General features: G+C 38.6%; 2 protein-coding genes across 9 annotated transcripts in view; one reads left to right on the forward strand and one right to left on the reverse strand.

Moving 5' to 3' along the window:
* tm6sf2b (transmembrane 6 superfamily member 2b) lies at positions 1–24309 on the reverse strand. Of its 7 annotated transcripts, none has more exons than XM_053870605.1 (12): positions 24258–24309; positions 12384–12521; positions 10692–10801; positions 9185–9288; positions 5899–5996; positions 5415–5518; positions 5065–5147; positions 4801–4925; positions 4043–4144; positions 2988–3080; positions 1468–1587; positions 2–788 (listed from the first exon to the last, which is right to left on the reverse strand). In XM_053870605.1, exons 3-12 carry the CDS (start codon positions 10769–10771, stop codon positions 552–554), a joined length of 1146 nt encoding a protein of 381 aa, XP_053726580.1. In that variant the 5' UTR covers positions 10772–10801; positions 12384–12521; positions 24258–24309; the 3' UTR covers positions 2–551. The 7 variants fall into 7 exon arrangements, with proteins under 7 accessions (XP_053726669.1, XP_053726830.1, XP_053726754.1 ...); XM_053870439.1 differs by lacking the exon at positions 24258–24309 and adding an exon at positions 15498–17453; XM_053870522.1 differs by lacking the exon at positions 24258–24309 and adding an exon at positions 15126–17453.
* si:ch73-63e15.2 (protein strawberry notch homolog 2) overlaps positions 14081–24310 on the forward strand; it is a 36765-nt gene continuing 26535 nt past the window's right edge. For both annotated transcript variants that reach the window (XM_053870025.1, XM_053870125.1), the window contains exons 1-3: positions 14081–14257; positions 22101–22321; positions 22627–22715. In XM_053870025.1, coding sequence (XP_053726000.1) covers positions 22214–22321; positions 22627–22715 — 197 coding nt within the window. In that variant the 5' untranslated portion in view covers positions 14081–14257; positions 22101–22213. The remainder of the gene's footprint in view (positions 14258–22100; positions 22322–22626; positions 22716–24310) is intronic.

A 24310-nucleotide genomic window follows, 5' to 3' on the forward strand; every position in this document is an offset into this window, starting at 1 on the left:
ATTATTTTATTTGTATTTATTTCCTTTGGGATAGCCACTAAGAAAATACCAATGTTGCATTCATTTTTCCGTCGTCATGTTTTGCTCCCTTTGCGCAGAGTCTGATGTAAAATTAGTTGTTGCGCTGTTCAGTCAAATTCTTCAAGCAGCAGGTATAGCACTTCCAAGGGGGGTGATGAATTTATTGCAAAAATATAGACCCATGGACAATTTAGAGCCACCAATTGCTGCACCAACAGTTGCACAAAAATCTGACTGCAGTCTGCAGAATTATACTACTAATAATTACATCCATTTTTGTGAGCAGATATGTTTCCATGTGAATCCTTAACTCATTCATAGACCATTGTCAGTTATCATGCTGCTCAAGTGGAGTGAAAGCAAAAATGCGTGTAATCATCAGATCTCTTCTCTCTCAGACAGAATGCACCATTCAGTTTTAACACAAACATTATTTCACTGTTAGCATGACACTCTCACATGGATATAAAAAGTAATCTCAGAGGCATATATGGTAACCTGGGGGGGAATTTATTCAACATTAAATAGGATCACTTGTTTTTGTATTTGGTATCCTTCTCCTCACTGTTTGGCAGGCCAGTCTGTCCTGGGAAAGGAGCAATCTTCAGGAAGAAATAGGGATTACTGTGCACTCGCAGGGCAACCAGGACAGGAGTGAGAGTGTACAGTAGGTTAGCCGCCAGAACTGAGGAGAAAGTGATGCTTGGTATCCGAAATGGAGCAGTGGTTCGCGGGTGGAGTGACCCTCCGATGTGAGCCCACTGACACTGGAAACAAACCAAAAAATCCTTCAGAGGGAAATTCACGAGCAGACTGTCAGATGAATCTGTTGAACACTGTGATTTGTAGCTGGAGTTAAGAGGAGGTGAAGGTATGAGTCGGACGATGGTCAGTAGAAGCAAATCTGTGAGTAAATAAGAGGGAAATGGGAGGACCAGTGTAGGTACACGGAGCAGACATAGCAAAAATGCATTAGGTCAAGTATGTGAGCTCAGTCATACAGAATAATGGATGGAGACCAAGGGAGGTGAAGAAGAGGGTAAAGGCAGGGTGGAGTAGGTGGGAATGATCTCTGACAGAAACACATTGGAAAGGGTGCAAGGGAGTGATGTACGGTTTGATTAAGGGTCTCTAAAAATAAATAAAGAAATGAGGTTTTTCACAAAAAACATTGGTGAAGACAGCTACTGAGGTTCATGATTGCGCTAATGGAGGATGAGGTGATAGGTGTGACTATGGAGACGACATAAATACATATCTAATATCATGACTTCAAATCACTGATTTTTGCTGTAGCATTGCAAATTACATCTTACAACTTTATCAGTTTGTACCCAGTCTTTTTGTGCTCCATTACTTTGTTCCAACATTTTACTTTCAACAGACATTTGAAACAACATCCATCATGTTTCCTGTGTAAACAGCTCCATTCATTCTTAAGGTCACCTGTATCATGGCTCCTGCAAAGAACACAGTCCAGTCTGACATCCAGGTACATCCCGGCTTAAGGAGACCGTAGATAAAGGCACCCATGACTGGAAGCCCGTAGAAGAACTGATGTAGCATCTAGAGAAAAGAAACATATTAGTTCTGTCCCTGATAAAAATAAAACGAGAGAACTAAAGGGAGTTCAGATTTAAAAAATTGGACAATAATCCAATGACAAATAAAAATTATTTGTATGAGGGCACGCATGTAATACATTAGAAAACTGCTTATGCATGTGTGTATTAGTAGTATATCAGGCATATCAGTCCTTATCATTTGCTTCTGAATGATTATAGTCTCCCATAGGTTGGTCTCTTGTTTAGATTGTGTTTATTATTATTGTGTTTGGTTTTTTTTGGACAGACATTACGCTCCCACATATGTCGGTGGGAAAGTTGCTTGTGTCAAACTGAAACATCTTGTTTATCTAAAAGGTATGCCTTGATTTTTTATTTTTTTAATTGAAAAATCAAGGAAAAGCCAAGTCTCTTAAGGTAAAATATGCCACTATCAGTGTCAGGACTGTCACTAAATGCATTGCTTTCGCCCTCTCAGTCTGTACTTTCTCACATTAATTTATAGCCAGAGCATAAATTACTACCCAGACTTTCTTGACCTTCAACTTAAAATATTTGGTGCATGAAAATGAAAGCTGCGCCCCACTTTATAAACCCCCTCCCAAATTATACTACTGAACACTTTCTTTTCATTCTCAGTCTGAGGTGGAGATGAATTCTAATGAGTTGAGCTCGGGGCCTGAAAGCCAATCATATATGCCCTTCAGTCTTTTGTTAAAATGTCATTTTAGTGCTGCTGCAGTAATCTGTCACATATCGTTCATCATACTCGATGAATAAAGAGGTCGCTCAGCGCACACGCTGTGTAACAGACTAAACTTCATTTCTGCGCATCATCAAGCACCAAAGTATAGGCTGCTAGCAAACATGCTTTCACATGCAGGACACACAAGCATACTCCTCCCACCCAGTGTGAGGCTGATGGGGGGCTTCGGGGGCAAGGGATTAGCTTATCAAGTTCTCAGCATGCGGTTCTCCGTCTGATCAATGACTTACAATTGTGACCGCTCCGCAGCCCCAACAAGGTCTTTGGATAACCTATCGACAAATCTGTGCGTGCACAACTGAAGCCTCTGAACCTAAAGCCACATACGGTGGAATAAGAGGAAACAGCATCTCGGAAACGGTGGCCGTAATGATCTGTTATCATTGTGACTCAAATTAGAGGCAGACAAAGAAGCGCTGCCTTCGCTTCCTTGATTCATTGTAGCCGTAATAATGAAAATTGTTTCTGGAATGAGTTGTAACACAATGAATAAATGTGAAAAGGGCTTGCCACCAGCGCACTGACTACCTGGAGGGAGGCGGTCCATTATGAGGTTCGGTTGCCCTGAGAAATGCCTTCACATTTCACAGCTTCAAAAGGAGAATTGAATTGTGACGGACAAAGATATGACCCACCATAACTCTGGGGAAGCCCACAGGATCTTTCAAGTAGGGCTCGTACTGCCTCAGGTAGATGGACGTGGCCCCAAGAGGAGAGTCCAAGGCAGCCTGGAGAAAAATGTTGAAATAAAGTCCAGGCGATGGGTGTGATTTCTTCAATGCCTAAACTGAAGGGGATTTCAGTAGCTCTCATAAGACCATAGTGTTTGATCACTCAGGTAAATGCTGAACCGTGTGGTCTAATTGAGGACATCACATTTCCAACAACTGAAAAGTAAACTTGCTCACTCATGGGTCCAAGTAAGGTGCAGTGTTTGCTGAGTGGCTGTTCTACAGCGTTTATGACTTCACTTCTAATTATTTAAAGAACAAGTTGCACAGTAATATTACACACTGCAGCATTCAGCTTGTATAGTGTGTGTTTTACAAGTAAATCCCCTGAACCTAGTAAACTAAATTCATAATCATTTAATTTTCTTATTCTATTTCAGCATTTATGTAGTTCACAGCATTACTACAAAAGCAATTCCATCAATCATTACAATTTTCACTTCTTTTTTTTTGGTCTTTATATTCATTTTCACCATTATGTCTGTTTTATTATTCCTCCACAGCCATTCATTTTCATATTGGATTTTAAAATTAAAATATTTTTTTTATTTTAATTTGTAAAACTCACTATATTATTTAACATAAAAAAATTCAAAATAAATAAACCTAAAATATACACACAGATACTGAACAGTGTATATATAATCAAATTACATACACAGTATTAAGCCCATAATGTGATGGTGAAATTACACTTTCAATCTTCTTGTTTTCTAGTGTTTTATCAACAAATTTAATCACAGTTTATGATATGATCCTGAAGGATATTTAATTGCCCACGCCTGGCATTGAGACATTGTGCCTGGCTTGTCCAGATGTAGGTTGGCACAAAAAGACATTTATACCACTACAATGTGTGATTCAATTGAATTTAAAACCTTTGTGGTATTGCCCTGGACAAATTAATGTCAACATATTATTATTGATTTCGCTATTCAAAATTGACAATTTGTACTCACTAATCCACGCAGGATGGTGAAGCCCATGGCAGCTAACAGAAGGATCACCAACAAAAGATCCAGGGGGCGCCAGATAAGCTTCATGCTTTGGGCATGTTGAGCCTGTAAAAGAAACATCAACATCTTTCATAACAAACTCAAGACAAGTCAAGAGTGTCATGTCCGTAATGCAATACAAAGGACAGTTTGGTGTCAACCTTGAGTCATATACATTTCAATGCCATTATGAATCCCTTTTCTGGTTTTGGATGTTTGCTGTTTACTGAGGTGCTAACTGCTTTGTGTTTTCTTTTCTTCCATGTGGCCGCTCACTCAGCCTTCAGATTTAATACCTGCCCTAAAACATTCTCTATCTCTGCAAATATTTCTAGATTTGAGGCCTTGATCTGTTAAGCTCCTTATGATTACTTGCTATTGGACTTGTTTCTTGCTGCAAGCTGTTTGCAGCAGGCTGAGGAATTCTGGAGATTTAAACTTAAATGGAGCCGTCTTTTGTATTTATGAAAAGAACTCCACATGAAATATATTCTTGTCATTGGTATTATCACCTGGAGTGCACTCTCTACCTTAGCATAAACACTACAAAACAGAAGTAGCACTGCTTTAAGCAAACGTTACACATTTTTTCAATGGTTGTTATCCAACAGAAACCCACATAAGACGTTGCTCAGTATAATAAACAGGAATTGTTACCAACATTGTATTTGTGCCATTATTTTTTCAGGAAAGAACTCAAGCATCTACATCATTTAACTCACATTGTAACCTCCAGTTAGAGGTCGGTCTTTGGATCTGGTAAACAGAGTAATGGCCCCTAACACAGGCATCACAAGGAAGAGAAAGTTGAGCCAAAAGGCAGGGCGTATCTCCGACCCGTATTTACCTGAAAAGGCCAACAAACAGCATAAACTAGTATGACAACATGCTACAGAGAAAAGCCGGTCACCTAGTCATGTTCTCAGTTTTAGGGAGTGAGAGTATTACTTATATTTAGGGTTTCCACTAGAGTGCTGGAGACTTACCTACAACAATGCCAGTAATAAACACGCTCATGTTTGCGCATAAGGAGCCAGCCCAAAACAAGCCCACTGTTCGGTAGGCTCTCCTGTGAGAGAGCACAAGAGCCGCGTGAAGACGTCAAAGACTCCTCTGTCTGCTAAAAACCAAAAGTGACACACTGTAGTGTGAGTTTTCCTTAAAAAAAGTTAATCCGGGATTAAGTGGTTGTCTCATGTATCAACGCTGCTGATTCAGTGAGATGTTTTATTCATCATTTGAAGGATCACATTTGATCAGACTTCTGCATTTGCATCTGTGGTGGAACAGCAAGGATATATTTTGCCTCAGGAGACACACATCACAACAAATCCACCTGTCTGCTATCCTGCTGATCATCACCAGGTACAAGACGAAGTGTGCTATTCCATCCCAGTAACACATCATGATGGCGTATGCTGTGCCCAGATAAGGTTCCCCCTGAAACACAGTGATCACAAGTCAAAACAACTTATCTGCCGTATTTTTTACATTGAAAGATGCGCGAGACAAGGAGACAGAGCGAAGGCAGGAGTGTGAACAAAAATAGGAGGTTGAAAATAGCAAAGACCAAAAGAAACCCACTGCAACTGCAGCTGTAATTATATGTGCTGCCTCCCAAATAACCATGTTGCCCAACTGTATTGAGATCTAAAACGTTTTCAATTTATATTAGAAAACTGCCTGAAAAACTGTCAGCTTTTTTTGAAGTCAGGCCTAATGGAATTGCATTAAGTACATAGTTGCTGGTGTCTCCGCTAAGTTCCAGTTGACTGAAGTAGGCTAAAGTGTGTGTGGGGAAGACATCATATTGGACCTACTGTCTTCCGGTAAAACTCCATGAAACCAGAGATAAAGCCGTCATACTCCAGCGCGCTTGTGAGGTCAATGACACAGGTGAAGGAAAATTCTGTAAACACTGCAAAAGAAAGCCGGTGTTAATATAAAACATTTGATTTGCACTGACAGGCTCAACCAGGACTGAAGTATGTAGTAGTGTATCTAGTATGTATGTAGTAGGATGAAGACACCAAAGAAGCGAGTGACGCCCTAAAAAGATGAATCCATTTTTGACAAAGACGCATGTTTGTTCGCAGCCATGACACATGTAACCGGAATATTACTCCATGTAAACAAACCATTCCGATTGTTTCCGTCCATTCTCTAAATATGACTTCATTTCTGTGAATGCTCCATTTCAGAAGGCATTTTGGGATTGCAAGTTGTAACACACTCAAGATGGCTGCCATTTGAGAGCCACATTTCTGAAGCAAGAAGTAAACAAAAGCCTGTATCAACAAGTACGAGAGAAAAAAATATCTCGCAAGTGTGCATGCAAGAAGGTTTCTCAGTGGAGGACGTTGATCCTGTTGGCGACAATTTAACGTACAGTATAATACACCAAATTAAACAACAAACACATCTGAACAACAACTACAATATAGTTAAAGACTGACAAGCAAAATAATACTTGTCAAGACTCTCACATACAACCAATTAAATTTGGTTGCAACATGGCACCACGTGTCATGTTAAACCTATTAGTTTGTTTTTTCTGTCTACGTAAATAATTACTATTTCAATATACAAAAGAACTTTCTCATTTGTTCCATATTGTTGGAAAATATGTGTGATGTGTGGGCATGTTTTGCCATACTTGTGTATCAAGTCTTGACCAGCAACTTTCTTCTGAGGACATTTTGGCATGTTCTTACAAGGTTAAAAAGGTTGAAACATCACAAAAATAGTTTATTATAATTGGGTGTAAGTTTGGTTCAGAGTCCTGGTTAAGGTGAGCCATTTTTTGGATGGTTAGGGTGAATGGATAGTGAAACAAAACACTATCCTTGTGAGGACCATGGACCAGGACTTTGTGGAGACATTTGGCTGGATCTCACAAAGTTAAGCCTCAATTTGAGGATGAAGACTTCAAAATAACTGGGTCATCATAGTTAGGTTTAAGTTTGGTTCGGGGTCATGGTTAAGGTTCGTCATTTGTTTAAGGTGGTTAGGTTTAGAGTGAGTGGCTGGGCAACGCATTATAGCAATGAGGAACCTCACAATGTCCCCACAAGGCCAGAAATACACACACGTGTGTGTGTGTGTGCACATGTTCAGTACATATCTTCTTTCAAGGTTAAACCTTGCTGAAGCAAGTACTGCAGCCTGTCTCACTAGGTTCCCCAAAGTTTCACGTAATTATTCACTCTACTTTGTCTTTTAAGTAGAAACAGCTCAAGCGTAACGGTTTTAGAAGAAGGTCATGTCTCAGATGAAGCAAAATCGCTGTTTAACTCCCGTCAATAGAATTTTTTTTTTTTCAGCTGACATTTTGACTTCCTCCATTTCATTTGTAGTGAAATGTCTCACAGGTGAATGGAGGGTTTACATGATATAAGCACAGACATATCAGCGTATAAGTCTCCAGCTGATATTCAATGGGCTGAAAATACAAGACTGTGATTATGGTAGTTAATACCACCCTGACATTTTTCCTTTTGATGACTCAGATGAAAGCGTTGGCTCTAATGCTTGGCTAAGACATAAAATAAAAACTTCAACTTTGTGATATATACCATCAGTCAGGTGCTTTGAATTGAGGATTTGCAACTGAACTGGTGGGACAAGAGCTGTTTTCTGAGGGTTGCAGGCCTTTTCGTAAGGAGAACGATGATCACTTTTAAAATCATAATCAAATTTCAATATTCTGCAGAGTTCGATAAATGGAGTTCACTTTATTTCTTGGTATGGATCATGGCTTGTCATTTATGGGTGATGGTGGGTCCCAAATCCGACCATTTGACAACCACTTGTATGTGATATGCTTGTTGGAAAGAAATTGTGATAAGAAACAACTGATTTTCAGATCAAAACTGCATTTTAAAATTATATTTTGCTGCCTGTTTTCAGAGCCAGTTCTCCATCTAGTCTAGACTTTTTTGACAAAGAACATTATATTCCATTTTTGCAGTATATATTTTTTTTCCATTGTAGCTACACAACTGTCTTGCTTGAAATGATATCATCAATACCGCTATGCATATTCATTATTCATTATGGGTTTATGTCTGTCAATCAGAATGTGTGTATTTGTTGTTTTATTTCAGCTTCTCTGTTTGTGAATGCCTTTATACTAGCAGTTGAGGGTTAAAGGGTCACATTTTCTCGCAAACTTGTGGAGCAGCTGTGCATCTTTGATGAGAAATTCCTTGTAAATAAAGTTAGAATCGTTTGTTCTGGGTTTTGTCCGCACCATCATCATTATTATTCTTAGTTTGCGCCCCTTCTCTGGGTTGTAAAAATAAGGCACACTGTGGACTGTGCCATTTGGCTCTTAGAAGATACACCATGAAAACTCATAGCCACTTCATGCAAACACTTGTGTGCTGAAATAGATGTACATTGTGTATAGTAACAAGAGGTTGCAGACTATTTCAGCACACATTCTGGAAGTATGCAACATATGGAGTTTATATTAGCAGTTCTGGATAGTCAGTACTATCCTAAAAATGGCTATTCATTATCATACTAAATGGGAAAGTCTGATTGTTTTCAGAGTCCAGCTAATTAGTCCTAAATTAAATTGACTGAATGAAAATGAATGCAATACAAGAGGGGAATTGGATTCTGCAAAAATGTGGTAAATATTTAGCAATAAAAGAAAGACCTGAAATAATGAGTTAATTAAATCATAATTGTTTGCGTACATTTGGGGATCGTGTTGTGTTTGTATCGGCGCGAAAGTGCCTGAAGTTGGTGTGCAAATGGGGAACTGCACTCCTAATGTATGAATTCAGAAGAAGGTGTTCGGGAATTGCTAATGTGTGGTAATAACAGACTTCTTTATACACTAAATCAGCAGATCCCACACACCAGTGAAAATGTATAACATACAGATAAAAATGTATATTGTTCTCTGGAGGCAGTGGTCTAACTACCATTGAAAATATTACCAGAATTACCCCAAAACGTCTGACATTTTTATCTGAATTTTGAAAACCGTTTCAATCCCTTCGCAACCCCAGGGGTTGTGAAACAAAGCTAAGATCTTTCAATCAGCTCAAGTTCTTCACAACTGTTGCAAAATGAAAGCTGTTTTTTTTTCACCAAAGAATAAGAAATCCTTCGGGGGGTTGCTGCGGGTCAGATGGAAGTAGAACAGAAACACTGCAACCAAAACCACAGCGCCAATAACCAGGATCACGTACGGCCTGTGAAAACACAAGAATCAAAGGGAATCAAGTTAGAATGACAAGTGAGAAATAGGTTGCATATGTCTTTTTGGTGTGATCCGCAATTTGAACAATTGAACCATCATGTGAGGGAATGGCTCAATATGTCCTCCATGAACCTGTGACTATGAGTGTTTTAAAATTTACATTTATTTAATTACACAATTGAATGGTTGATATGATCTAATTTGCTTTGTCTGTATTTCATTTTATTTATATTTCTGTTGCTTTCTAAAAAAAAAAACAAGATGTTCAGGTTTTCTGAAGTAGCAGTATCTTGATTTTAATTGAACCTTTCAATTTTGAAGGTTTTTGTTTTGTTTTATTTTTAGTACATGAATTTACTTATTTTTAATAAGATCAAAGTCCTTTTCATAAAAAAAAGCCATCTGACTCCATTAGAAGTGTTCCACTGGAAAACTTCTTGAGGTCACATTCTTCTTGGAAGTTGGTGTTTGTCTGACACTAAATGTGACTTTGTTACAGAATAATCAAAAGATGTGAGTTTTCAAGTCATTATGGAGGCAGGTAAGGTATTAATATGGATAAGAAAACAGGTGGGTCAATTGGTGTCTCCTGTTCATAATTTGCCAAATATTGGCTGTAAACTCAAATGGAATGTACTATTAATCTCCAAGTGATAAATGACCCCTGAAGCAGTTCTTCTTGGGATACAACTAAACAACTACAACAGGAGTTAATCCACCCCGGTAGGCGCTTTGGGAGGCGGTGTCTGGGCCACAATAGTCCAGCACGCTGTGTTCTCTGGTCAAAGGTACCGCTGCCTTACAATGAAAAAGATTAATGTGCTGGAGATATCTCCCAGCAAACAACATTACATGCTCTGAAACTCACACTGCATTGAGAGAAGGAAAACAAATGCAGCCAGAGCAGAGGACAGATCCCTGGTTACCGCTCTAATTCCACAGTCCAGGAAGATTTATGCACGCAATACTGTTTGTTTGCGCCGTGGAGGAGCACAAAGCATATTGCGTGTCAGGAACAATTCATCAAAGTTTCCTACAAGTCTGGATTGACCGTCCAAGTCCACACAACCAGACTCCACAATTTAAAATAAAGTTGTAATGAATAGATTTAGCCAACTATTGAGTCCATCATTGACGTAAATGCACTGCTTTTAAGAAGTGATTTTTATAAAACGTAGTTTTAAATGCCGTTTTTTCCCTTTCCTATACGAGCAGTGCTGTTGACATATTAAGCCTACACTTCCCTCTTGTGGTGGTTCCTTTTACGACATGCTGGACGAAGCATTCTTCCAATAGTTTTCAATTGAGTTCACACTTACAGTTTATTTAACATTTACACCGAGGACCCCACCGAACAATAAGCCTTGGAAATGGACAAAAAGACTTGTGACTTACTCTTGTAATGCAGGATTGGTGTTCATGGCATAAAGGACACCGAGGGCAGTGAATGAAAACAGAAAAACAAAAGTCTCCATTTCAGTCTTTTTTTTTTAGAATCCACAGTGCTGCAGGAAACACAGATCATATATTTCAGTAAAAGAGGTTATATTACAAAGGTGCCTTGAAAGAACACAAACTAATCCATGATGGCAAACTCATATATATTTCCCTGAACCCTTACCGTCTAGATCAGAATGAAATCACTGAACCTCTGCTGCTTGCTGCTCAACCATCGCCTCCTTGTTTGGAAACAAATGAGGTTGGCGGAGGAAAATTGAGCAATTTGATTCAACAGATTTACATAAGTCCTTTGAGAAAGGAGCCCTACATTCCATTCTCAATAATGAATGCATAATAAGCCTGGGCGTTCAGACGAATTTGTGTTCTCTATTAACACATTTTTGAATTTCATTGCAGCCGAGTTCCTAAAATGAAGCTATTAGGTTAACTTCATATAGAAACCGAATGCAAATAAAAGTGGGAAATAGTATTTCAGCACCTCATCATAAATTGATTAACATTGTATATCCGAAAGGTTCAATTCATAAATCATGTATAGAGATGATGTATGCACCAAAATAGAAAGAAATAGTTATTTATTCAAATAAGAGCAATGAGTTTTTCTCAAACAAGTTCATGAAGAACTTTGGAACTGTTGACACTTTGGTGGTATGTGACCTGTCTATGCCAAAAGATGTTTGTCATTCAGGCCATATGGTATGGCTCAATCAACATGGCAACTTTGAGGATGCAGAAATATTTTTAGTGGCCCACCGAACATCTGTTTAACTGATTCATTAACAGAAAGCATTTATAACCATTCATTCGCTTCCAACGACACTGTCTAGCCACACGATTCTTTTTCAATGTGCCATTAAGCTTTCACCCATATCCTGCATTGACGATGGGAGAGTCTAACCACCACAAGACCACTCCAACTCATTCCAGATTCTCAGTGCAGTTGAGGTTTGAACTCATCCAAGTTGCTCATCCATGTGTGAAAATGATGTCTCATGCTCTTTCTCAATTTGAGCAATTTGGGAAGAAAGAAAAAAATCCATTAATCATATGCAACCATATCAGTCATACAACATGTTCCTCCTTCCCCCAAGGCACCTAAAAGCATGTCACATCTCAAGACAAGCACTCATTAAATATTTGAAACAAGTATTGGTTTCTGAATGAATCTGGACAGAATTATATCCCTCAAGTAGAACTGCAAGCCATAGTCTCGAAATCCTCTCCTCGAAGACAAGGCCCTGGCCCACTTTGAGAGGCATGGTCTCGCCTGTGTATTTCAGGCGAGCACATTTTTTAGAGCGTGTTACATAAGGATGTTCCACATTCAAATGATTTGAAATGACCGAGCTATGATAAGGATTTTTCCACTGAAGGAAAGTCAGGATGTACTGATGTGTTAGCCTATTTATCACACATATCAAGACAAAGGTACAGGGGTTGGATGGATACTGAAAAATCTTTTTTAGATTTTAGTTGTTTCCATTATTTTGTCCAAGCCCTGTATATGTCAAAACAATTTTGGAGTGCATCAAAACAACCAGAATCAATCACCACAGTTGAAAAATATATGTATTGTTTGACTTATAAAGTACCACTCTCATCCCAGTGATGACTGTGACGGCTTACTTTCCCATGGACATGCCGTGATCCCCTCACCAGAAGCGGCTCAACCATCTCAGCTGGCTACTTTTGATGTGGAAGATCGGTTGGTTTTCTCTGAGCCTCGCCCATATTCTCTTATCATCTTCAGAAAGCCCAGACACCCTGCAGAGGAAACCAATTTTGGCATGAACACTGATCTGCTGGGAAAGCCGAAGGTCCTGGTACAACACTCTTATTATTATGGCATTAATATATCTGTCACTTAGTCAGTTTGTCATTCGTTCAACCAATGGACAAATAAAATTATTTTCCATCATTATATTTTCATACCAATTTATTTACAACCCGAGGGATCTTTAATGTAATACATACTGGAAATAAAATGACGAGGAACCTAGATATTTGATTAACCATCCGGAAGGGGGAGCTACATACAAATAGAAGTGACCCCTATAGGAACAATAAAAAATAAATATCTTATTTTCTCTGTTCAGGAAATGTCTATACCTGCACAGAATTAGTTTTAGGGTGTATTTATTCTTCTGTTACGTCTTCACTCCACTGACTCAATGTGATGTGACACAATACTGTCTGTATCTTGGACACACCCGCAGTTATTGTAATTTCCCAACACACTCTTCTGTTGGGAATGGGGGGCTGCTTTACCAGGAAAGCAGTGGCCGTATGTATTTGCTGGAAACAACTGGAGCTCATCCAGCACTGTTGTTCAATAATGTAGAGACAGATGGAAGCCAAAATGAGACAGTGGTCGTGATGAGGAAGAAAATTCTGCAATTAGTTGGAGAAAGACAAAGATCAAATAATGCAAGTCGACGGCATGATGACCAAATTTGAAAGTTGGCATTTAATGATTAATTTGGTCTGTTTTCATCTGTACACTTTAATTACAACACATATACTGCAATGTACATATGGTGAATTCACAAGTGAGTTTTCTAGTTTTTTTCTCGTGCTTTTGGGTTTTTTTTAAACTAGTTCTTGACCTTTTGTTTGTGTGCATTGACTCTGCTGCTTCCTATCTTGTTGTCACAGTATACAGCTTTTCATTTTTGCAAATGCTCTTTGGTCTCCACACTTTCTATCCTGTTCTTCACCTCCCACAAAACTTGGAAAATCCACAATATTCTTCTGTTACTGATCAGCCCAGTCATCTCCACCTTGCCAACATTCTTCATCCCACTTTATCGTTCTTACTTACTCCCTAAAATCACATATTAATTCATTCATTCATTACCATTTGTGAAATAAAAATAAAGTCCTCAATTCTTCTGTCTCAAAAGGTCGTCTTAATTTTATTGAGCATCATGGCTAAAATATATTTAATGTAAGACCTTGTATTATGTTATATGTATAAATTTAGATTGCTTTCACCTTGCCATCGTATTTCCACCCTGAAATGCAATTGGCGTTTATTTAATCATTATATGCTCCATCAAGTTATACACGCGCTATAAACTTTTTTTTCCTCAAATACCTTTGGTTGATATTTAGAGGCAACTACAAATTCGTGCTACTGACCCTCCAGCGCTAATTGCATATAATGCAATAATGTCGTTACAATACGACTGGAGTAACGCTGCTCCTCGTTTCACTGTGATATATTTGAAAAATGAAACCAGCTCTTCGGACAGCACAATGCGTTATTCACAGCCTGCGTCCTGACCAGCTATCAACAAACAACACTGTGTGTGACGACATCGGCGGAAACATTTCTTCGCTATTCAAAATGGCACCGTCTCAATCAGGAAGTAGAGAAAATAACTAGGGGAGAACAAGTTGGATAATATGCACGATCGCTGTTAATTTGACGCCGGTTTACGCTTAAACTCGAGGGCTATTTTCGGGGATTGGATTGAGAACAAGCAACCCAGCCGGAGGTACGTAAAAATCGTGGATATTTTGGGAAGGAAAGCGACACATCGGCAGCCTCTCCTTGGGAGCGCATGTTATTGACTCCGAGATGTGCCGGTTCGTCGTGATAGCATTGTATAAAGCGTTGAAACAAGCAATGTGTTCGACAAACAGCTTTTGGATTTGTACACACGGTGGTTGAGTGATATCAGAAACCGGAATATATCGATATAAAACATAACTTGAGCGATATAAACCCTTCTATTATAGCCTATAGCCCATTAGGCTAACGCCTGCTAGTTACAGTGTAATATACACCGAGCGATTTGACGAATAAAAAATGACAATGCCGTCGAAATATATTAACCATCTCTCAAAAATCACAGGTTTATTTGAATTAAGTATGTGGTACGACGTATTCTACAACTCAATGGCGGAAAAAAAGCAACATTGCAATCCATTATCTGGACTGCGAATACAAAACGAGCGTACCCATGTCAGAAAACGGCTTGTAGCCTTGCTATCCTAGCGAACATATATCGTTTATAACCGACCGAACGTGAGAAAACAAGCACTAAGGTTGACTGTATCTTGTCGATAACGGTATAGAATATACTCAAGTGGTCAACTGAAGCTGTTTACATCGTATATGTCGTGTGAACACTAGCCTCTCAGCTAACCTTTGTTAAATATGTATGCTAACAGTACTGGAACGTATGTGACTGCTTGTCTTTGTGCTCCGGCTAAAACCATCGAATATAGTTCCTTAAAAAGAAACACATTCGATGGTTCATTGATTCTGCAACAACTGTGCAAGCTGTAATACTATTAAGACGCATAAATGGCTATATAAACGATGGAAACTCGAATTGGTTAGAGCAAGCTGCCTCATACCGATTCAGTCGGACGTAGCGATAGTAGTCTCCTGTTTTCTGTCCAAAATTATATTTGGAACTGACATTTGCCGTACAGATTCATATTACAGGATTTCCAATGTGGAATCACCATCAAATTGAAAGTATTGCGAGGTCTTAAAAGTAGGAACATCGAGACCACTGTTTATACATCCCATAAGTAATATACAAGCGGTGTGACGGATGGTAGACACCATGATCTGACTCATTCATGCTATTGTCACTATTGTGCATCCAGAATGTCTCTAGTATAAGTCAATAAAAGCAAGGCTTGCCACCATTTTGACTTGTTTTCGTCCCTTTATGAGACTGTATAATGTACTGTACACTGGATGGAACATTAGTTACCTACCAGGGCTGGAGTCTGCTGTGCTTGAACCAGGTGTCATTTGTGGGTGACTTCTTTCAGCTGCATCTGTCTTATGTGTTGACCACATTTCAGATCAGTTGTTGAAAAGTTTCAATTTGTTGTAGGGCTTCTTAATGAAAGGGCTGTGTCTAGAAATCATGCATGATGGACATGGTTGATATTATTGGTTGGTATGTCTGTCATACATCAGTCAATGTATTGTCTCTTACATCAGTGTCTTGGGTGTTGCTGTATTTCATATTAGATATTTGTCAACCGTTGTGCTTTGTGTCGTCAAATACGCTCTACTTGTGTCCTGCTCCAACAATGCAACTGCAAGCACCCTTGTCTCTTCGAACCAGAGAAATTTTCGATCTTTATTCAGGGCAAAACTCAGAATGAAGATACTGGTGTCTGCCATCTGTATGTTTAAAGTACTAACTGCATCAGGCTTTGTATTTACACCTGGCTTCTCAATTGAGGTCAACAAAAATAAAAATTGACTATGAAATATAAAACTTCAACATTGTTGTCTAATTTTTCTAAACATTTAGAATTAAAATAAAACCATTATCCAGTTATTTAAGTAGATATGCTTGAAACTTGGGTTACCATAACTGTTGTGATATACATTTCAATCAGCCCATCGATCCTCACAGATGTTATGCATTCACATGGCTTTTATGTTGAAAGTGATGTGAATGCTGTATTTATTTATCATGCGAACCATGTCGAGCGTATTTATTCTAAGACAGTGCTGCTGATCTGGAATCCTTTAAATCATGATTTGACAAACCCAATGGGCGTAAATTTTTGGGTTCCCAGTGACGTGGCTCCCATCCATTGTAGTGGAAGAGGTGAATCTGTGCCATTCTTCAGTGCTGAATATCTAGATTTTTATGCTTATTTTTTGTATTGGAAGAGGAAATGAGAAAATCCTTATATAAACTGTTGAGTAACTGTACCATTGCAACATGTTTTCTAATGTTTAAATTTAACAATTCATAGCAAACACCCAAAGTTTTCAGACTAAAAGTCTTTGTTTGTGAATGCAAATAGAAAGCGAAAGTAATGGCTTATCTTATGTTGTGTATTTGATTGCACTGGTGTTATCAACCTGATGTTGATAGTTCTTTCCCGTAAGCGTCTTTTTTTTTACCATGACCACAAGTCATGTGACTTGCAGAGCAGAGACAAATTACTTGAGGCTTTGTACGTAAACTGCATTTGGTAACTTCCTTTTGTTCCCATTAACGTAAGCTGCTGAGAAATGTTTGGAATTAAACAAGCCACTGAATGGTAAAATGCCTTTTTTAAATTTCTTTTTGCTATACATATAGCTGGAAACATATAGCAACATACTCCATGTTTCAGCTGGTATATGAAATCATATTTCAGTCGATTATAACTTTTGAAACCGTCCGTAAACACGTAAAATAAACATTCTGAAAGAAATGACTACTTTAGTCCCAATTTGTTTTTAAAGAGCATATTCTTAGAGCTTTGTTTAGCCTGAGCATCATCATTGTTCTGCTTAGGAGATTGGGTGACAGAGGAAAGTGGGGCAAAGAAGCAGCTAAATGGCCCTGACTGCCTTTTATCTGGTTTGGCTTTGATCTATTTGTAATGGCTGGTGGTCGTTCCAGATCAGTTTGTCCTCAAATAAGTACCATTGCGTTCAGTAAACAGTACTTTTCTGTTCTCCGCATCAGAGCTCTAACCTTCCCTTTTTCCTATTGATGTCTTTCTCTGCAAGCCTGACGTCATTAAATGAATATGTGGATTAATCGCTGTACCATCAGATTATATATCTGGCATTCAGAGAGCAGCCCCAACTAAGGCAATAGCTTGATTGATCCGCAGGGTCCAGCAGCGGGATCTCCCAGTTTACATGCAGTGGAGAGATAACCAATAACCAAACTATTGAGTAATGTGGCGCCGTGAGCACACAGTCCTTGTACTTCAACAACGTAGAGCTGAAAGATGGCGAAGAGAAGTACTTAGTACACTGCAGTCATACTGAATGAGAACTAGTTGAACAACAAAGGTGCAAGTTTTGGAATAAAAATAAATATTCAGAAAATAGTTTTTTTGTTAATAGCATGAATGACCAAATATTACCTTGCCACAGAGTTAATGCTTGTTATCAGTGTCCGGTTGAACAGTGCTTTGTACACAAAACAACCACGACCATCAAACCAGGGTTGAACTTCTTCCTGAGGAGTTCACACTTCATTGTTTACTTCCGCCTCACTGCAGAAGCTTGCACAGGTGCAGATAACCCAGTCCGATCATAGTCGAGCAACAGCTACAAGCAGGCATAGTTGGACTATTAACTACATTGTCTAAGTGGTGTAATACAACTAAGAAAAAAAAGCATTTCTCCCCCATGGCAGTTGCTGTTTAAATGCAGTGTGATCCTAGCCAGACTAGCAATACAATAGCCGCACACCTAATACTAATGTGTTCATATTCTCCTGCTTTAAAAGGGATGGTGTGGAATACCTCATTTTGGAATTGATAACAAGTTTGTACTGCACGATTTTTGTGTATGTGGCTTTGAAGCAAATAGTTTTAAAAGCCTTTTTTTTTTTCCAAAAATCTTTGTGGTTTTAAGAAACTACTCGGGTCCTAATGAAGGCCATCTAATCTAATGTTTTTGAATGATTGAGCTGTGTGCTGTTCCATGAATATTCCATACATATTATGATTTAAAATAGCCAAGGAACAATTCTTAAATTGTTGTAAATATTCATCACATGTTTTCATCACATTCTATTCATGCCTTCTATTGTGAAGAGATTCAGTTCAGTATTCTGACTAAGGACATCCTTCCAACATTTCTTTTTTTGCAACGTACAGGAAAAGCCTGAACAAGATAAAATAACAAATGAATATAAACAAAGCCATGTATTCACAGTCCTATGCCACAAACCCACATCATGTGATGTTATCCAAAGTTCTGAATATTATTTATATTTTTCAAAAAGGTTAGGATTTATACTTCAGATACTTGAAGAAAGCAGTTGTCGTGTGATAAAGAATGGACAGTGGCATTCATTGTCTCTGAACGAGTACTGCAGTTGGTGAAGTTGCACCTGTCATCGAAAAATACAATCGTGCATTATTGAAAATGGTCACAAGTCACTCAAACCTAAGCAACGCTGTCAAAGCTATCTCGTATTTAGTAGCTTTTGTGTATCAAATCTTTCTTAACCATAGCTGTGAACATGTGCAGGTTCACACGCAAACATAATAATCCAAATTAATTAAATGCTATTCATCTGCAATGAGTATGTGAAACAAGTGTAAGATGAGCTGGCTGCATGACTGGAATGTATTGTTGTCTGCAAACGAGATGCCAAGACAGTGAGGCAGGCTGGTATTAGGAGCGTAATAAACGAAATGTATTTAAAAAATGACACCAACGTGCCATTTTCCAGAGAGGCTGTGACATGCAGATTGTAATTTCAGAAACCCATGTCTTGTATAACCCCATTGCAATATATGGAAAATATTTTCAAAAACCATTATTACATTTTCATTTGCTTTGTTTGATGTAAAGAATGTTAACTTGAATGCACGATCAAATTTGCTATATAATCAATGTTTAGAATTGAATGACATTGTAAATCACAGTGCAAGATGAGCAGATAAAAGTCAATATTTTGACTAATAAACACTTATAAATAGTCAAAGTTAGCCTGTGTGAGTTAAATGTGACATGAGGATGGTTGGCGAGGTGGTTGCTTTCCTCGTGAGTGTTAATCGTGATTTAACAGATTAAGGAAGTCACACTTCCCTGGATGATCCCCATGTGCTCTGGCAGCGATGGATACTGATTTAGACCACCAACATACAGGCAAGCTTTCCCTCTCACCTAAAGTGCATGCTTGCACATGCTGGATGCTGTTACAAATGGCACACATCTTGCTGTTTTGAAGTGACTGCGGCTGGTTTATCTCTGTCTGTCACAGGCTGCATCAGGCGTCATGATTCCAAACAGTCCTACTGATCTTTCCACAACTGAAGATTTCTATCTGTAAATGTTCTTTCCATTGCCACTAAATGTTTAGAGCCGGTCTGTGTGTTTTTTATTTGGAAACTCCTTTTTTGTCCGTCTTTTTTGAGGTTGAGGATTTGATTGGTGTCGTTTCCTTATAGTATGCATGGCCACCCAGTGAGAGTGTGACGAACACATGGGAGGCAGCGGGCTTTTAAAACCTCTAAGTAGTGATTGCTTTTATTTAACTGCAGTAATACCATCTATATTTACTTCAGTGTGAATACATTTTACCAAAATGAGCAAGGTGGGGAAAACAACAATGGTTCGCTGTAGCTGGCATTGAACAAGAACAAGATGATGAAATACATGGAAAAAAAAAACAATAAGAAGAAACACAGACAAGAAGAACAGAAGGATGGATAAAATGTCATTCATCACAATTCATACATTACACTTTTCCTGAAGTGATGGATAATAAAAGCAATCGGACACTTGTTTTGCTGAAACACGAGGCAAAAAATACAAGCCTTATGTCATACCTGACTAATCCTTAAAATGCTCCATCTAGCTCAGAGGATGCTCTATGATGGTGACGTTGAACCGGTGCAATTGTACTCAGCGGCTTAATCCAGCTATTGCTTTAGACCGACTATTCTCTGCATGAAAGCATGGTATTTGCTGTGTTTCAGAGCCAGTGAACTGCTGTGTCTGGGGCTGTTGAAAGCCAGGAGGCACCTGATATCTGAAGAAAGCTTTTATGAGATGCGACATTATACAATAGGAATGCTTGCTTCTACAAATAACCTGTCTCTCCAACAAAATATCACTATTAAGATCACTTGTTTGCTTGTTGTCCGGTGTCGTGCCTTTTCACGTCCGAGGTAAGATGCATTAATACAAGGCTTTGCCCTTTTCCAGCAAAGAGAGGGCCTTCCAGGAAGGCGATAGCACCACTCCAGCAATAATCATTATTGATGACACTCAAAGCAGAGATAGTGCTGTGGGACACTTAAAGGGCAATAAAAGATAAACTTTCTTCTTTTCAGTGGTCTGTATTATTTATGACTTTTTTATTATACTACCTGAATTACTGGACATTTTCAGATAGTCGCTTAGAAATTATATTTATGTTGTGTCGTTGAGATGTTGTTGAGATGGCGTTGAGATGTGCGCTGAATCAAGGAGAAATAGATTCATATTCTAACTCAAGCTTCACATGCCTCCAAATACTGAGCTCTCTGTGTTGCTTTCCAAAGATCATTCATTATTCGTCCCGAGCAGGATAGCTAATAAATCTGCGACCTATTGGATTATTATCTTTGCAGACGGAAGGTTGATGCCATGCTTTCACTGTTGGATTGGATTTTCATGAAATTAGGTTGGTATAGGGTTTTTTTGTGCTGCTGATTTGTTTTTTGAGAGGATCTTTCTAAGTGATTCCTCTGCCATTGCTAGTTTCTTTATCAATGCAGAAGTGCATTCACAATGTATGCACAGATCAAATATGTTAACCCAATTTGGTCATTATAGCAGGAAGTGACTAATCTTTTAGGCTTGTGTTTATGAGGGTGGATCGCCATTGCTGTCAGATGATCAAGTCAGTCTCGGATCGATGGTCAAGACATGTCAGGGTTTCCAGCAGACAACAAAGCCCTACCGCCTTGACTAACGCCCCTTGAAAAAATTCAGTTGTACACCATTTGCTCGCAGCTAGTTATAACGACGCTGACACAAAACTAGAAGCATTCAGGCGTGCTCTCTCCTTACTCACTCTCTCTCACACCCACAGTTAAAACCCAAAATAAAACTGACTTGAACAGTCTGTGATGTTATCAGCACAACAATGTTCTTCTACAGATTGCATTCCTGTCAATGAGTGTGCTACACAGCATTGAAATTAGAAACTATGCATCACAATGTTTTGGAAAAAATTGTATCAGCCATGTCTTCTATGACCTGTGCACCTTTATTATTTGCACATATGAGCGCTGGTATGAATAAGGAGGGTCATACTGAGGCATTGATTTACTGCAAACATGTACGCTTCCAGGGTTAATGCTTTTTGTGTTTCTCTGGAAGTTAAAACTTTTTGTCCAAGTCAGATATCACAGTTGCAGCCTGAGGGGGAAGTGTCTTTCCTTTGTGTCAGCTGGCTGGATCTGTAGTGTCTATGCGTGCCTCCCAGTCTAACGCATTCATACACCCAGACACACAAAGGCCCTCTTATTTAGACCCTCATGAACTCTATTAGGATTTATTACCTAAACCTTGTCCTCAGGCAACATGCCTCGCCTATGCTGTGGATTTGGGGGCAATGTAAACGGGGGTCTGTACAGTTCAGTTATTTTGGCGCCTGTGTGTGCTATGTGACATTAACATATTTTAGACTAAGCAAATTCATGTATAAAAGGCTTACACTACAAACAGAAATCTCATTGGAAGCAGTTATTCGAATCTAATCTTTTCTAATAAAGTCAATGCATTGAGATCATATCATCTTGTGTGTGTATTGCTTAGAGTTCGAGGCATACAGTTGCCAAGTGTGAAGCAGTTATTTATTTATTCACACATTGTCTTTTCTTTCCAAAAATGTCTTACAGGTCATGGAGAACATTCACCCTTGTTAGAAGAACAGTCTGGGACACAGCCAGCTCGTGGATGACATCTGTGTAGTGTTAAGTCATCTGGTGGTCATGTGTGAAACAGTGGTCTGATGTCCATCATCCCCTTAGCACTGGCCATGGACGCGGAGAACTACCTGCATCCAGAAGGCCCTCAGCTTGACAGCAACTTGTTCTCAGTGACCCCTTCTAATATGGATGTATGGCATTTTTCTTTCTTTTTTTTTTAATATATATTGTATTAGAGCACTACATTTAATGATAGTCTTGATCACGGAGGAGGAATCTGTTTTTAATTGATCATAATGGTTTTTTTTCTTTCATAATGAGCTACTAAGAAGTATTTGAAATTATTTAAAGCACTGGTAGACCTAAGTGTGTGAGAGTTGACGTACAATTATGGTTTTAAAAAAACATTTGCAGCAGGATAACGCATTATTTAATGTACAAAACAGCTTGATGTACCACCTTTTGATTAATATATTATTTTCCTTTTTTTCTTCAGAGTTCCATTTACGCCTCCTCTGCTTCCTGGGGCGCTTTCCCCCAGCAGGCCGGATATAGCTTACACTGCCCTATGCAATCTGGAAACCAGTAAGTGACTGAATATACACCTGCTTGGCATGTTATGCTTCAGAAAGAAGAAACCACGACTACTAATAATGACATTTTTGTATAAGTAAGATCAGTTTTTTCTCCTCTTTCCACGATCAAACTTGTTCAGGAGCAATTCTTAATACACCACATAATCCTGGTGTAAATCTAAATAAAAGTATGATTCTACTTGAAAGTACCTCATTTATATGGTTGCCGTTGATGGCACTGTTTCAGAATATCTTTTGATATTAACCCTAAGTGATAAAACCAAGGTCTTGTCTCTTGTTTTCAGACTTGATTTTGTAATGCATGAATATACACTAAGCAGAGATGCTCTATCATCTCTCTGTTTACTGTCAGTGACGTCTTCCATTACAGATCCCACAGCTCTGTCCATTGTGGAGTTGTCATGAAAAAGATTCATTTTGATTTTAGATGCAATCTGTCACCTAAACCACTTTAGCCGTGGTTAGCAGACTTAGCTTGTCTCTATCCACCCCATCCATCTTGCACTCAAAAACTAAGCAGACACTCGCGCTGACACAACACACACATATACACATATAATGGGGAATTTGCTTTAACATTATTGACACCACAGGCTCTGAAAAGGAATGAGTATGTTTGCTGCTTTTTTTTTTTACACAAATGAAAAGATTATTGTTGTCAAACTATACGTATGAATGTGTCGCATTTACATTGGATTATTTTGGCTCCTGTGTGTATTTTTGTACTTCCTACTGTACTACTACTCTAACACGCAAGATGTCCCCCACTTTTAAAACTCGTTTAAAAACTCATTTTTATAGGCTTGCATTAATGTAATATCTTTGAAATTTTTACTTATTTTGTTCATTCTAAAAAAACCCTGTATAATCCTGCATTTTCTGCAGCTCCATCTCTTTTGTCTGAATACTTCTTTAGATTGCACATGTTCTTAATGATAGCATTTTTATGCCTTATCAAACGTGGTCATTTATCACGACATAAATTTCACATTTCAAGATACCTGACCCGAATTACAGTATGTATAGCGTCACCAGAAAACACGTCTGTGAAAACACGTCTCCTGTCACATGGCTTTGATGAATCAGTAATGGGACATGACGAAGCAAAATGACTGAATCAGGAAGTAAAGATGGAATCTTGTTTAGCTTGTACTGTACAGTAATAACAGGATTAAGTGGGGAAGTATGTATGAAAACAATCCTTGGATTTGGTGTCACACTAATGAATTAAGAAATCTGTGTGTGCACCTTCAGCCAAGAATATTGCTGAACGTCAATGACGTACGCTGAGTAAAACAAGTGCATATAATATTTTTGATGCAACTTGCCCTTAACATAGTATAACACTCTCAGTGGTATTTGAAAGTCAGTTATCTGTATCATGATGTTGTTTACAAACGTAATGATTTAAGATCCACATTTAATTGAAATTGTAAAGACATTTGAACAAACGGAATGTTCGTCAATTGAGTCTTTAGAAAAATATTAAGTTGGCTGGTTAAACTAAATATTGGACGCACCCTGTACTCACCGGTAGCAAGTCTTTCGTCGTATTTGTCTCCTGATACCAAAGTAACAGCTTTA

Source organism: Synchiropus splendidus, chromosome 1 (genome assembly GCF_027744825.2).
Source record: "Synchiropus splendidus isolate RoL2022-P1 chromosome 1, RoL_Sspl_1.0, whole genome shotgun sequence".
Classification (NCBI taxonomy): Eukaryota; Metazoa; Chordata; class Actinopteri; order Syngnathiformes; family Callionymidae; genus Synchiropus; species Synchiropus splendidus.

Coding starts and splice junctions, on each gene's coding strand:
- tm6sf2b (XM_053870694.1), bottom strand. CDS start 10,771: ATGGAGACTTTTGTTTTTCTGTTTTCATTCACTGCCCTCGGTGTCCTT. Junction 3,081..4,042: donor TCACCATCCTGCGTGGATTA/GTGAGTACAAAT, acceptor ATTTTTCTCCAG/GCTGCCTTGGACTCTCCTCT. Junction 1,588..2,987: donor TGGGCTTCCCCAGAGTTATG/GTGGGTCATATC, acceptor TCTTTTCTCTAG/ATGCTACATCAGTTCTTCTA.